This window comes from Brachypodium distachyon, chromosome 2 (genome assembly GCF_000005505.3).
Source record: "Brachypodium distachyon strain Bd21 chromosome 2, Brachypodium_distachyon_v3.0, whole genome shotgun sequence".
Taxonomy (NCBI): Eukaryota; Viridiplantae; Streptophyta; class Magnoliopsida; order Poales; family Poaceae; genus Brachypodium; species Brachypodium distachyon.
Window position 1 is genome coordinate 17,981,033 of NC_016132.3, and position 14,871 is coordinate 17,995,903.

The 14,871-nt window shown below is 45.2% G+C and overlaps 2 protein-coding genes across 2 annotated transcripts; one reads left to right on the forward strand and one right to left on the reverse strand.

Annotated features, from left to right (window-relative positions):
* The first annotated feature begins 142 nt into the window (after positions 1 to 142).
* LOC100838079 (cyclin-dependent kinase-like 4) lies at positions 143 to 5,240 on the forward strand. The gene is made up of 10 exons (XM_010232897.3): positions 143 to 616; positions 2,139 to 2,215; positions 2,309 to 2,417; positions 2,496 to 2,625; positions 3,023 to 3,127; positions 3,208 to 3,401; positions 3,485 to 3,588; positions 4,482 to 4,739; positions 4,827 to 4,866; positions 4,969 to 5,240. The coding sequence occupies exons 1-10, from the start codon at positions 244 to 246 to the stop codon at positions 4,977 to 4,979; spliced, it is 1,401 nt and encodes a 466-aa protein (XP_010231199.3). The 5' UTR covers positions 143 to 243; the 3' UTR covers positions 4,980 to 5,240.
* A 4,963-nt stretch (positions 5,241 to 10,203) lies between these two features.
* Positions 10,204 to 14,192, reverse strand: LOC100838375 (calreticulin-3). Its single transcript, XM_003566015.4, has 14 exons — positions 14,031 to 14,192; positions 13,795 to 13,902; positions 13,195 to 13,387; positions 12,331 to 12,589; positions 12,194 to 12,250; positions 12,065 to 12,112; positions 11,688 to 11,774; positions 11,547 to 11,604; positions 11,274 to 11,341; positions 11,094 to 11,189; positions 10,945 to 11,001; positions 10,782 to 10,874; positions 10,581 to 10,613; positions 10,204 to 10,490 (listed from the first exon to the last, which is right to left on the reverse strand). Exons 1-14 carry the CDS (start codon positions 14,128 to 14,130, stop codon positions 10,479 to 10,481), a joined length of 1,269 nt encoding a protein of 422 aa, XP_003566063.1. The 5' UTR covers positions 14,131 to 14,192; the 3' UTR covers positions 10,204 to 10,478.
* Between the last annotated feature and the right edge of the window lie 679 nt (positions 14,193 to 14,871).

Below are 14,871 nucleotides of genomic sequence, written 5' to 3' on the forward strand. Positions count from 1 at the left end.
GGAAGGCAAGGTTCTCGCTCCCGAATGCGGGGAGGGGTTTGAATTTCGAAGGCGTTGGAATCCAGCACCTGCCACGTGTCACCTTGGTCTTGGCTGTTAACCCGGCTCCCGCGTCCCGCTTCTTCCCCATCGCCCAAATCATTCCGTCCCGCTCCTCTCCCCCTCCCAGAGTCCTCCCTCTCCTTTATCCCAAATCCGTGCGGGGGCTATCGGGCTAGGGTTTCGGCGAAGGCTACGGCTACCATGGCGGGAGCCGGAGGGGACAAGCGGGTGGAGCTCCTCCTACAGGGGTTTCGGAGCGACGGCACCGCGACTGGGGAGTACCGCCTCGTCCCCCCATGGGAGCATCATCGTCTCCAACCGTGCGTCGCGGTGGCGTCCGTCTCCGAGGACGCTACGGCCTCCCTGCCGACGCCGCCAAACCCAGGAGGCGCCCCTCCGGTGTTGGAGAAGCTGTCGCTCAGCATGGCGAGAGGAGGCGATCGCGTGGCCTCGTTTGAGTTGGTGCCCGTCGCTTGTGCTGTGGATTTCCATAAACTGGGTTGTGCTTCCCACCTTACGCTGCGGATAAATCCGATGGAGGGTCGGGCGATTGTTCGCTTCTACAAAAACGAAGGTATATTCTTCTCGTCCTTTTTTTTCTGTCAATACCCCAGCAATCCGTGAGGATTTGTGGAGCGACTGGGAATTATTTTTCGGGATTTCTGGGGTAGATTTGGGGCCTTGGGGGGTATACATGCAGTAGAAATCGCATATACTCCGTACTTCTATCTACTCTAAGAAACTAGTTATGGGGAATTTTGCTTCTAACTTCCTCAAGTCCTTAGCACGTTCCCACCTTAGCTGCACATAAATCCAACCGAGGGTCGGGTAATTGTTCGATTCTATAAAGATGATGTTAGATTCTTCTCATCCTCGTTGTGTTTGTTGATTCCAAAATATCGTGGAGTAGCTTTGTGTATGAAAGAGATGATTTAAGTGAACTTTCAACTTACATCATGCGGACCAAGCTGGGAACGCCCTCCTCACAGAGTCACAGTACACCAGCAGGTATCCCTATATATGTAGGTGTTATTAGACCTTACTACCAATATTTGGCATGCATGATGCATATTTCTCCACTTTGCATTAGCTTTTGTAGGAAAGAAATATTTGAGTTAACTCATATGAGGAATAAGCTGGGGAATAGAAACAGGGGCTTGTCTGATCCCCTTCTCTTCCAAGTTATCACGTATTTGCGATTCTGCCAGCGGTTTCTAGTTAGGCGCGTCGTGTTGTATTTCGGGTGTGGCCCTCTGTAGTCTTGTACATAAACTTCTTTCTATCAATGCATCGAGACGCAAAGCTTTTGCGTTTTCTCGAAGAAAAAAAAGTTATGACATATTTACTCATTTACTGAAGTTACTGCGCAATTTGCATATTGCTTTGCATATAACGAGCTGTGTGTTTGTCCATTTAACAAGCAAGGAATATATGATGGTATTGCTGAATATATGATGAAATGTGTATGGAAAAGTTTATGTGTGATGATAATTGTGAAAACATACAGGGTCATCATTTGTCTATTCATAGTAGTGATGGTAACTAGAGTTGCTTCTTCCTTAAAAAAAACAAAAAAACTAGAGTTGCTTCTTTCTCTTTGGAAAAGCTCAGCCATCCATCAGTTGTCACAGAATGCTACAGAGCATTGAACCAATGTTTCCGAGCAAATCTAAATTCACCTCCGAATGGGCGTCTCTACAGTCTAGTATTTCATGCCACACTTCTTTACTACCACGATTACACACACTCAGGACTCAGCCACCTGCCTTTCCTTTTTGAGCTCCTGTGGCAACTCTGCTGCCTTTTTGAGCTCTTGCAACAACTTTACTACCACTCCGAGCTTGCAAGACCTTGTTTACCATCAAGCCTTGTTAAATTCAGACACCACACTTGTTACCATGTGGGAAAGCGAAAATTTGAGAAAACTCATATCAGGATCAGGTTAATCTGGGAACAAGGCAGAGTTGGGACCGAATCAGGGGATTGTCTTACCTCTTGTTCCCTCTTTATGTCATCTCATATGTTTACTTACATACAAGCACCTTTATACCACTCCTGGCCTCTTGCTAATTGAATACTATATATAAATCATGCAGGATCATCATCGCGATGGGCGTCTACTTGGGTTTACTCAATGAATGCAGTTTATCTTGAAGTCACTGAGATAACAAAAGTATGCCATTATCCTCTCAAGTCTATTTTGGATAATTTCTTCTCTGTATTGGTACTATCCACAATTCGTTTATATCATGGTTTTATTCTACAGGATTTTGGAGAAGACCACCTCTATTTTCATGGCCCAGCTTCGGAAGATATACCATGTCCCCCAATGACAATCAGTTTCCAGAAAAACTTTTCCTGTGATGAAGAAATAGGTGACCTGACATACCATTAATAGTTGTATACATGAGACTTCAATTAGCTAAATCCCCCCCCCCCTTTTCTATCTGCAGGAAGTGGATCAGAGGGCCAGGTCTATAAATGTCGCTCCGATTTCATGGGGCCAAAAAAGTTTGCTGTAGTCAAGCAAGTTCCCGATACTTTTGAATATTTCAAGAATCCTGATCTTAGCTGTGAAACTAGGTTAGTTCTTCCTTTTACATTCTTGCTCCATATTAGTTGATATAAAACAAGCTGATATGTAAAAAAGTGTTGATACGAAACTAAAAGCTGTTTATAAATTAGATGCTTATTTTGTTATTTAAAATAATAACAACATCTGTCTTTCTAGACTTTACTTGCCACATTATTCGCATTCGATGTTGTCGTTATTATGTTCTTAAAATTATGTCAATATAATTAAGTATGAGAGTTTACAAATAGCTAGAATGAAGTTTCCATGTATCTTGTATGGCATGATGTGCCACTGGAAAATAAGTAAATAACCATGGATATTTTCATTTGTTGCTTTACCACATACCTTGGATGCAAGATTGCTACTTTTGTCAGTGGTAGCTCAAGTCTGTTTCTTGACATGCAGTGAGGTGAACATATTGTCTATGTTGAATCATGATGGCATCGTGCAGTTCTATCAAGCATGGACAGAGAAAAGAACAATTTACATTGGAATGAAGTTGTGCAACAAGTAATCTTCTAAAGTTTAAGTAAATGCAAATTTTATTAAGCTTTAGTCTGTTCACTTAATATGTTTGCATTGCTTGTCAGGACACTAGAAAACTATCTAAAGGAAACATCTCAAGTTGACCTGGAAACAAGAAAATCTATTTTTATGCAACTAACAGCTGCTGTGGAATTTATGCACCGAAAGGGAGTGGTGCATAGGGATATTAAACCTGGCAATGTGTTGTTAGATATCGAAAAAGATGGGCTGACTGTTAGGCTTGCAGATTTTGGAATATGTAAGATGTTGATGCTGTTTTGTACTGTTACTTATAACATTCAATTCCCTTTAAAAAGTGTTGATATTTTGTTTCCTTTTTAGCTAAAAGATTTGCACCACATTCTGATTTTCCTGGTGATTGGTATGGGAGTCTACCTTACCGTGCTCCTGAAATAGTCAATAGCTCCCGACGGCACAATGAAAAGGTTGGTGAAATACTAATACTCCGTAGCATTTAAGTGTAAAATTTGCATGTTAGTAAAATATCTTTTAGGCAGCACTCCTTTTGTGGTTGTTATGATTTTCATTTTTCATATATTTGATGTTTTGTCTTATGGTTCATATGACTTTCTTGGTCTCGGAGAAGGTGATATAATATTGCCAGTACAAGTGGTTCATATATATGATTCAGACGGGTTGAATAGGTATTTTCTTTTGTGTATGTGTATAAATAATACCCAATACTCTTTTTTTGGAACAAGGAAACCCGCCCTGTTTGCATTGAAAAAAGATAGAACCATGCATATGTGTCCATGTGAACTCCTCATCAAGAATTAACAAAAACTTGACTCTCACATGCCACACCAAGCGTAAAACGCCAAGTGGACGGAATGGACCTGACCAAGTACCACCGACAAAAGTTCCTTAAAGAAAACCAACAGTAAGTAAAGTTGATTATTACAGTGCATAACTAAAACATTCTCTGAGCGAACTGAACTGAGTAATGGCTCCTCATTATTGTTCCACTCCCAGTGTTTTGCTAGCAAAATAAATCAGAAGCAGCTTCTAGTGCAATACTAACAGGTTTCTTGCTTAATGCTCTCAGCGCACATGCCACCTCCGGCAGGCGCGCACTCCAGCTTTGACATTCTTCGCTGCTAATTTTTTTGTACGGCTGCGCTGTTATACTTGGCAATAGTTTATACTAGTATTTTATCTTCTTATTAGTAGTTGCTTTTGCATATCATATTCCTGTTCATGGGCTCCATATATTTATTTCATTATCTTTTTTTGTAGTTATTTATGCACATCATAGTCTTGTTCATGGGCTCCATATATCTATTTCATTATTTTTCTTTGTAACTCATTTTGTTGGTAGGTCGACATATTTTCAATTGGAATGATCTACTATGGACTTTTTATTCCTGGAATGTACAAGAGAAAAATGAAGTTGGATCAGCTCAGTGAAATTATTCGTAAAGGCATAGCAAAATATGATCAGAAAGGGCTCATATTTGATCTCAAAGATCATCTAGATGGTACAGATATATTGGAAGACTGGGAAGGTGACTACAGAATTCTGTATCCAATGATCAGATCAGAACCGAGTGAACGGCCATCGGCTACTCAGATATTGGTAATCAAATTGCATGAGTTTGAAACTTTGAATTCATTAAATATGTGTTCTGTTCTAGTATTAATTCTTGTCTGATATTATGTACAGGACCTGCTTGATCTAGAGAAAGGACTGCACTTCATGAAAGGTAAAGCAAATAGTTAGATTAACAACAAAGCAATTATAGAATTTGAATTTACTAGGAAGTGTTTTACTGTTGTATTAATTTCTTCGGTGATAATTTTTGCAGGAGTTGCTTGATATGGAGATTGAAGATTTGTGCTAGCTGAAATACACCTCCAAGTACATATAATAGGCATGCAAAACAATGATACATGGTAAACATTCTGGATGATCTGCTTTGATAAGAAACCGGGATAATGTTGTATAGATACGAACTTAGGCATCGACGAACGTGATATTGGATAGATGAGGTGCATTGACATGTATGTGAAGATGTATGTACATGTTTCTACTGAGCCACTACTTGTAGAGACTATGAAAGAAAAAAAAAGAAAGAAAGAAGACCAGTGAAGCAAGTTGGCACGTAAGGGATGATGTACGCACTACCACACTGTTTCCTGGTCATACTATATTGAGTATATTCAAGCAATACCTTTGGTTTTTGTTCCTGGGTTATATAAACTTCTTCTTTTTTATAAAATACATCTAAGCGGATGTATCATATATTGAAGAAGAGGACTGCAGAGCAGTTATACCGCCAAGAGGCTTGGATACAAAACGATTACTCACGCTTACTCCACATGTTACCCACTAACAAACTAACCCAGGACCCTTAAAGAGGCCTGCCTTCCACCAAAGCCTACCCTCCGTCTCGATCAAATGGGTAACCAAGGCCACGTCCGGTCTAGCCCCATCAAAGACAATGGCATTGCGGTGTTTCCAAATAGTCCACCAGACCAAGATGATGCCCATAGACAAATCACGCCGCTCCGACAAAGGCACCAATCTGGTGGACCACCAGTCAGCGGGCAGACTATCCTGAGAAGGAATCCACTCCAATTTACCCCAGCGCCCGAGAATAATCGCCCACACCTGACACGAAAACACACAACCAAGCATCAAGTGAGCAATGGTCTCCGGCTCCTGATCGCACAAGGGGCAACGAGCCGGATGTGGCAGTCCTCTTCTGGCAAGTCTATCGGCGGTCCAGCATTGATTCTGAAGAACCAACCAGACAAAGAATCGGCAGCGCAGTGGGGCCCTCGAACTCCACAAATCCTCCGAACAAGGGACCACCTCGCGACCACCAAAAAACGCCGGATAAGCCGAGGCAGCGGAATATCTTCCATTAGGGCTCTAGCTCCACCGGAAGGTATCCACACTATCAGAGAGCACCACCTGGTTGACCATAGACCAGACCTCCAGAAACTCAAGAATAGCCTGCTCTGGGAGGTTAGGGTTAATATGCTGGACCCAAGCGTGATCACACAGAGCCGCAGCCACAGAGAGGCGAGCAGCCGCCGGCGTAAGATACTGAAACAAAAGCGGCGCTTGTTCTGCCAGACAGCTACCCGGCAGCAACCGATCGGACCAAAAGAAACCTCCGTGCCACACCCGACCTTCGCGGTAATCGCCGCATCCACAATCTCCTGCGCCGTAGTCGGGATTCACGGCCGGAATTCACCCCAGGCCCGGCGAGGTTCGACCTTGCGCAACCAACACCATCTCGCCCTGAGCGCGATGTTCAGGAGGCGGAGGTTAGGCAGACCAAGACCACCAAATTCCACCGGGGAGCAGACCATGTCCCCAGCAACCAAGCAATGTCCACCACATGCCTCTTTCCGGCCCCTCCAAAGGAAACCCCTACAGATCTTGTCGATGCCGCCGACAACCTTAGCCGGGATGTCTAGAGAGAACATAGCGTAAATAGGCATGGCCGAAAGAGTGGACTTGACCAGAACGAGACGACCGCCCGAAGAGGGCATGGGCGCCGACCAAGTTTGTAGCTTGTTGGCCACCTTATCCACCAGGAACTGCAATTGCGAGGCCAACGGCTTGCGCAACCCAAGAGGGAGCCCCAAATATGTGCAAGGAAAAGTCTTAACCGCACAACCCAGCTCACGACCCACTTCCACACCTTGAGCCTCCGAGCACCGAATCAGATGGGCGGAGGTTTTAGCGAGATTCACCCGAAGACCGGAAACCTCACCAAAGTCCGAAAGGAGTGCTGCACACACCCTAAGATCCCGCAGCCACAGCCGGAGGAAGATCACCGCGTCGTCGGCAAAAAGAGAGGTCAGGTGAGCTAACCCTCTGGATGCCAATCTTCCAAGAAGACTACAATTCTCCGCCTTGACGAAAAGAGAATTAAGGACATCCATAGCCAAGATAAAGAGCATCGGCGACAGTGGGTCGCCCTGACGAAGTCCTCGACGACGAGCAATGATCCGACCGGGAACACCATTGAGAAGAACTCGAGTGGAGGAAGTTCCCAACAGTGCTCCCACCCAATCAATCCAACTGTTGCCAAAGCTAAGACATCGCAACACATCGAACAGGAAGGACCAACGCAGGAAATCAAAAGCCTTAGAGATATCCAATTTGAGCAACACCGCCGGCGTGCGCAGAGAGTGTTATAGAAACTTCTGAATGCTAGCTCCTGCTCGTTCATGCTATGTGCAACCACGTTACTCTACTCATTCGTTAATCCTATATTCCCTATTTCTGGGAACTGCTTAACGGTGATGTTGCAGCTGCGACACTGGCTCGCTGAGCAAAGGGGAGTGCCATGTGTGTCGAGCGCGTCCCTGCAGGAGTTGAGGAGGACGGGGTCCCTGAGGGCATCTCCAAGGGTCAGCCTCCATTTGTCCTCCCCATTTGTCCATCTCAGGGGTCTTTGGACAAATGGGATGAACAAAATATCAAGTTGTCCAATATTAACCCCTCATTTATCTTTCCATGAATCTTTAACATGTGGGCGAAGAAGACAAGTGGATAAAATTTATATGAGTTTTGCACAAATGGGGATTCCCCATACTCCCCTCAAATTTGGGGAAGAAATGGGGTGTGTGGACCACTTTTGGACAAACGAGAGTTCCCATTGGGTTGTGTATTTTGCTCATATGGACAGATTTAGACAAATGGAGAGGATTTGGGGGTTTCCCTGGAGATGCCCTGCCCGCGGGAGGTGTGCATAGGCATAGGGGTGAGTGAGAGTACGCAATTCATATGGCTCCAAGGCACCTTTGGTCGTCCTCGCGCTACAGCCATGGGCTGCATCAAGTTTGGTTTTATTTATGTAACAAATCCTATCCGCGTCGCAGGAAGCGAGGTACAGGATGGGCGCGCGGGACATGGTCACCTCAGGCCTTGTTTGGTGCTAGTTTTTTTCTGAGTGTTTAGTGTTTTTTCCCGGCCCAGTCCCGAGACACCCCAAAACACCAGTGGGCTGTTTGGTAGGCCAGTTTTGACCCGTAGAAACCCTAGAAAACCAATGAAAACACGCCGTGCCGGCGAAATACCGAGACGCGAGTCGTACTCGCGTTTCTCCCCTGACGCTTCACTCTCGCGTCGTCATCACTCATCCTCCTCCGCGCCCACCTCTGCCTCGTTGACCGCAGTCGCATGCTCGCCTCCGCCACCGTCGGCCGTCGGCGCCCACCCCCCTCTTCCTCTCCTTCTTTCTTTTCTCCTCTCCCCCAAGCTCTCTTCTGCTCCCTCTTCTCCCTACCGCACCATGAACTCCGGCGAGCATGCCCGTCTCCGCCTGCTGCTCTTCGGCCCTAGGCGAGCCACTCCGACCCCGCCTCGACGACCGGCGCCCGAGTACGCACGGCTGGGAAGCCGCGTCGCCCCAAGATCCCTGCCCACGCCCTTCTTCTTCGGCTTCGGTGGAGCTGCGCTACCATATGCGCTGCACCGCCACGGCCTCCTCGACCTCGCTGACCCGCGCGGAAGTTCCGCCTCCGCCTCGACCTTGCGAGGCTGTCTCCGCCCTCTCCTGCGCCTGTTGCCGCCCCGAGCAACCCCGTGTTGGCGCCCTCCACCTTCGGTCGCTCACCGTCGTCGACCCGCTCCTCCGCGCCTACTTAACCCCGGCCGACCGCACCACGAACCCCACGGTGAGATCCTCTTGCTCCTCCTCTCCTCCCCCTTTGATTTCCTCGCCGTAAAGCGCCTAGTGCCGCTGCCCAACCCGTTGCCAGCGAGCATCCTATGCGCCCCCTGCCTGCGCGTCCATGGCGCATGTACTGATGTCCTCCAACATCCAACAATCCTTTTGAAAATTGTACATAGCTGAAGTTGTAAATATCACTACGGAGTAGAATTCTTTGAAATTCCTTCTTAGAACACGCATGTGCCAAACACTGAGAATTGTGGTGGGAAAGGGCATTGAGGGGAAACTAGTGTTTTGGGTAAAAAAAAAACCTAGAAAACCCATAAAAACACCACTGCCAAACAGGGCCTCAGGTATTGTTGGCCGTGGCCATGGTGGACAGCAACGTCGTGGCGGTGCCCCAGACCCTCCTCCCAGCGGCGGCGGCGGCAAGTGCAGCCGGTGCGGCGCCTACACCTCCGTCTTCTTTGTGCGGCCTCCTTCCTCCCTCATCCTCTTCCTCAAAGGCGCGGCACCAAGCTCCTCCAGTTCGCCATGCTCGCCCGCCTCCCCCCGCTGGCCCCCTTCGACTTCCGTCTCACTCGTCCTCTTCTTCCCACTTTCCCAGACCAAATCATGCACTGTCTCAGGCAGGCCAAGTCGAAGTGTATGGAGAAAATTGGGGAACTGTATGGATTAGGGAAGCCACTGATGAACACATATACCCTTCCCTTGCCAGGAATGCCAAACCGTGTGACGTGTGCCTGAAGTTGGTTTGGCCCAAACCCCCTAAGGTCAGCGTGGCAGCCATGTCAGACTGAAAAGTCGGCCTGACGTTTAGAAACTTGCAGTTTTGGTTCAAACAATAATGATAGAACGCCAAATTTGACCAAGAGACGCGAGGCCTAGTCCGTGCAAAGATGTACCTTCACTCAATCGGACATTACTTATGTTGTTCAGCAAGTTTGTCTTCACATGCAGTATGAGTTCAACTTGTGAAACACATTCTTCGTTATGTCCGGAGGACCGGAGCACTATGGGGCATTCTGTTTCGGCCATCTTCTACAGTAACGTGGAGCCGGTGACACCCCACCTTCCTGTCCACAAGTTTTCTCTTCCCTTTCTTTCTCTCTCTTAGTTAGAGCTGGGGATTAGCGGTGGGATTTCTGACAACTTTTCTTTTTCTTTCTCTCTCTCGCTTTTAGTCAGACACACATATTATTTTATTTTTACAAAAAAAATACCTCGTTAATATTAGTACCTCGTCAATATTTAGTACATTATGGTACATGACATGTACTATTCACGCAATCTCACTGAACTTTATCAGATACTTCAACTTTACTGAAAACTTCTGTATGTTTTCTGAAATTTTGGTTGAGTTTGTGAGTATTATATGTTTTCTGAAGTTCTCTAAAGCAGTACTGGTTCTAAAGTTTGATATGTTACCTGCCCCAATGGTTTACAATTGTTCTATTTTGTATATTGCACTTGCACTAGGAGAATGTGGATACCGTGGAACAGGAGACCAGCGACCCATGTTCAGTTTGTTCTGAACTTCTGAGTCAACAAAAGGAGTTAAGCTAACCAGCTTTTCCTGGTCTCCAAATTATTCATTTTGCCAATACAATAATCGCTTTTATAGATGAGAAACAGTGCAGCCAGTAACTTGGGCTATTCCTTGAAAGATTTTGAAGACCTCATAGCTCGTCCTGAATATGGAGCCGGCAATAGATCGAAAATGTTAGTCAACTGTTTCTTAAACTCTGGCCGTTTTCTAGATAGCAAATGACTAAACTTACATGGTAGTCATCCATATAATCCCTGCGGTAACGCTGCAAATCGAGATGAAAGAAATAAAATTGTCAGTTACTTATGATCGATATGGTACTATCTCATCACTGGCAATCGAGAAGCATAAGTTACATACTGCAGCTTTGAAGATTTAGCACTCAGTACTGAGTTTCAATAAAAGTAATCAATTTGAAAGAGAAGAAATGTACCCTTTTATGTTTCTCCCTGTAATGGTCCCTGCCACGGTGCCGATCCCTCTCTCTCCTCCGCTTCTCTCCTTCCTCCCGTGCCCGTCGAGCTTCCTGCATAAAAACTTATGAACTGAAATTGCTCATAAAGAGATTAAGTTCCAGGTTACACTTCCACTCTAACCTCATCTTCTCTAGCTTTCCTCTTCTTTTCAGCTCCTTCAAAGGCCTCCTTTTCAACCTGAAAGATAAGAGATAAATTGAGACAGGAAGTTCATGGTCCCAAGTGGTAAATAGCATGGATCAACTTTAACAAACATCAGGTATCTCTACCTCTTTATTCGCAGCCCAAATTTCGTCTACGACCTTTCTCGCATATTCAGGGTCATCACAAATTAAAATGTTGTCGAAAACTGAACCAGCTTTCACCTACATGAGGATTTAAATAATTCAGAACGATCTAATATTGCTGTGGAACAAACGAGTTCTCTAGACAAAAAATATATGTGGTACCTGCCAAACTTCAATTCCCACGTACTGCAAAGGTTTCAGCACGTATAGGTCTGGGTCGTCTTCGAATTCTGCCGAAGATGTATGCAGCAAGTTTAGTTATTATATTTTCAGAGTTTAAGAGGATGAGGTCCAGGTCAGGTCAGATATGCAGTGAAAATTACTGTCAAGTGATATTTTAAAAAAAAATGCCATGCAGGTTAAACAAAGAGCATCAGGACATAATGCACATGGAATTTTGAGGTGCTGAGAAAAGATTCGATAAATGTTTCTAACCTGGATTATCAATCCATGGGGCCTTCCATTTTCCCTTGTAGTTTGGGTTCTTGATTTTCTATAATCAGAAGCATCTAAGCATACATGATCTTCTGAAGAAGAAAAGGCCACAAGGAGCTAGCATTCAAGGAAATAACAAACCTTGTGCTTCCATGGTCCCTTATATTCCGGATTTGGTATCATTCTGGGCTTCCATATACCGTCCTCATCATCATCCCATGACTCAGGCTGATTCAGTATAGAAATAAAAATATTTGTATTGATTAACTGTAATATGGCATCTGTAGAATCACTGTGAAAATATTCCTGTATTAATGGTCGGTTCCGTATTGCTGCTGCAGATAAGGAACTATGACTAGGTTGTTTTCAAATAAGGAAGTAGAATGAAACAAGCTGTGAGTAGGTAAATTGGAAATTTCGTGTACACTCAATTATTTTCATACTATAAATAAAAAAATGTGATTGCACATCCATATTCAAATAAAATTTAGTATTCTCAAGCATAAGTACATGCATACCTTTTTGTCGTTTGGATCAGGAATCTCTTTAGGAATAGAATCATATCCCTGGCAAATGCAAGCAAGAAGTTACAGAGCGCTCTTGTTCCAGATTATAGATTCACAACAGGAAATTGCGACAATACAAACCTCTGGCTTAACTTCATCAGGATCTTCAATATACTCCCTGTCATCCCAATCTTTTGGCTGCAAGAATGACGGATCTAAGTGAACACTTCATTGAAACTTCTTATCATAACATTCATCGTGCAGCGCAAAGCCCAAACCTTTTTAGCATTGACTTGTTTGATCTTACGAGGAGGAAGGATGTCCCAGTCAGTGTACATACTCCCAAATTCTCTCTCCCGGTTATCAATAAGTAGGCTGTAAGAAGCATCAGGTCTAAGAATGAATGTGTAGAAATGTGTCAACTTATCTGTTTCACATTTTAGATCTTTCTTGATAGGGTAGTTTTGCCCTTGGTACGAAAGTATGAGATGGAGCTTCTTTGTCTGATCGCCACATATATCAGGACCAAACATAAAACTGCAGAAGTAAACTTCAAGAATGTTAGCATGTGACTCAAAAGAATATTAAACACCGCAAACAAATACAGTTGTACAAGTAAGACAACGAACACTGGATCATATATATTGGATGGTTTCTACTTACTACCAGTAAAGTTGTAGGAACCATTTTACAATCAAGGATGGGTATTTGGTGTCCCAACAGGCACAGTCCTCAATACCATAGTTCATGCTGATTTATTGGACATTTGACGCATTATGGTCAATTTTTGTACTGCTTTTGCATGTAAACAAAAAAAACATGATATTCATTAACGTTTTCAAGAAAAAAGAATGGATAGTCATCAGAATGAGCTGATTCGACTTGAAGGTGTCAATTTAAATTATGTCCTTCTTTTCCGGTGATGTCAAGATCATTTCCTCAACCTTTGACGTCGGCTTTGTGCAGTCTTGGACATGTATTTTTCTATTCTTAGTCACTCACTGGAAACATGTGCAAGCTCGTACGGATATAAATATCAATACCAGTTTCTGTAGATAAACATAATGGGGACAGGAAAATTTACAGTAATAACCTCATATCTAAAAGAATTTGTAGGCCCAAATCAGGGAGGCAAACTTAACCTGTAAGGCGTGTCACCACCAAATTTCTTCTGGTTGACATAACCGGACATAAGCTTGATGTAAGCACCGCCACATTCAATATCCTGCTCGATCTTTATCGAATACTGAACAACCAACGTCCGATTCTTGTTACTGAACTCCGGGTACTTTGCCGATATGGCGAAATGCCTAGCATCCAAGGTTGTCTGTATCCCTGAAATAATTGGAAAACACAAAACGGCCACATGAATCATATAGAAAACCACTGGATAGTAATCAAATAAGGGTCCCATTGTCTGAATTTTCATGTTGAAACACAATACATACATGGACAGCACTTCAGTTTTAAAAGCGGTGGTCAAATGAACACAGGGACCATGCGGAACCAGTACAGTCTGAAACTCTGAATCCTTTTTTAGGCAACACAGTCAAGTTATGCGACGTCTGATTTGGGGGTTTCCCTAAGTACTGTTTTTTTCTCAGCATTGAGCATTCGCCTCATGATTAAAGCAAGTCAAACAGCACTCTGTCTCCAACACTGAGCCCATCGTTTTATACCAAAGTTACTTCAGAATATGCTCAATAAGATATCAGAAGAAGGAACCAGATGGAGATGGGCACCTTTATCGTCAGGATCCCCAGAAAAGCTCCCCGCCGTGTGCCTGAATGCCCCGGCTTTCCCTTCGCTCTTTTTCCAGTCGGATTTCACCCACCGGCTCCCCCACCCATCTAAACACAAGCATATTGCCAGTTTTATTTAGCAGAAGCAAAATTAACACAAGGATACTGCCACTATGAACAAGCTCGGACGAAACCAAATTAAGGAGGCTCGCACTCCAGGGGCACGGCAAACAAACCTTCGAATCGCTCCTCGAAGAAGACCTCGCCGGAGGCGAGAACAAGCAGCGACGAGAGGGCCAGCACGCCGTGGAGGACGCGGTAGAGGCAACCCATCATCGCCGGCGTAGCCCTGGAGGATTCAGTGACCCTTTTGCTTGGTGCGAACTACTTAAGGAACATTTGTAGAGCGGGTGAGCTCCGAGAGAAGGCTTCAATTTGGGGATTATTTACGGAAATACCATGCCCTCGCGGACGCTGTCACGGTAACAGAAGTGGCATTCTCGTTTTTATTAGGAAGACAGTGGGGGTCAGTTGGGGTATTTCGTGGGTGGGGGAGCTGAAGGCAGCACTCTGAAGTCTTGTCTTCCGTGGTGGACCGGCCTGATGGACGGCGACGTGGGCGAAGACGTGGAATCGTCAAAGTCCACGCTGCCAGGACCACGACTTCCAGACGCGGGGCCCACACGAGAACCCAACAACAATTTCCACAAAATTTATTACAGCCAAAAAAATGCTCCCGAAATTATGCTAATAGTGACCGAAAACCCCTTCCAATTTATACGAGATGAATGAAATGAAACGGGCACAAGAAAAAGCAAAGCAATATGTTTGCCTTTGCATGTTCTTCGCAATGTTTGCTGTGACAGCTCAGAACCCAATGCCAGATTGATTCAGACGTGGTAGCCGGACGGCCAGCTGTTGGCGCCACCTTCCGCCGCCGCCTCCTCGTCCTGACCAACCCGGAGCGCGAAGGCGAGCGCGAGAGCGGCCCACTCGAGCACGAAGATGGCGGCGCCGAGGCCGCCGACGAGCCGGAGGATGGCGGCGCCGTCGTCCTCGCGGTCGTAGGACCGGAGC

Bases quoted from the DNA above. Each gene is read 5' to 3' on its own strand.
- LOC100838079 (XM_010232897.3), top strand. From the start codon at position 244: ATGGCGGGAGCCGGAGGGGACAAGCGGGTGGAGCTCCTCCTACAGGGG. The intron at 2,216-2,308 runs GTATGCCATTAT...TTTATTCTACAG, and splicing joins AAGTCACTGAGATAACAAAA to GATTTTGGAGAAGACCACCT. The intron at 3,128-3,207 runs GTAATCTTCTAA...ATTGCTTGTCAG, and splicing joins GGAATGAAGTTGTGCAACAA to GACACTAGAAAACTATCTAA.
- LOC100838375 (XM_003566015.4), bottom strand. From the start codon at position 14,130: ATGATGGGTTGCCTCTACCGCGTCCTCCACGGCGTGCTGGCCCTCTCG. The intron at 13,388-13,794 runs GTGCCCATCTCC...CAATTATTTCAG, and splicing joins TGGGGATCCTGACGATAAAG to GGATACAGACAACCTTGGAT. The intron at 11,605-11,687 runs GTTTGTTATTTC...TTCTGATTATAG, and splicing joins AGGGACCATGGAAGCACAAG to AAAATCAAGAACCCAAACTA.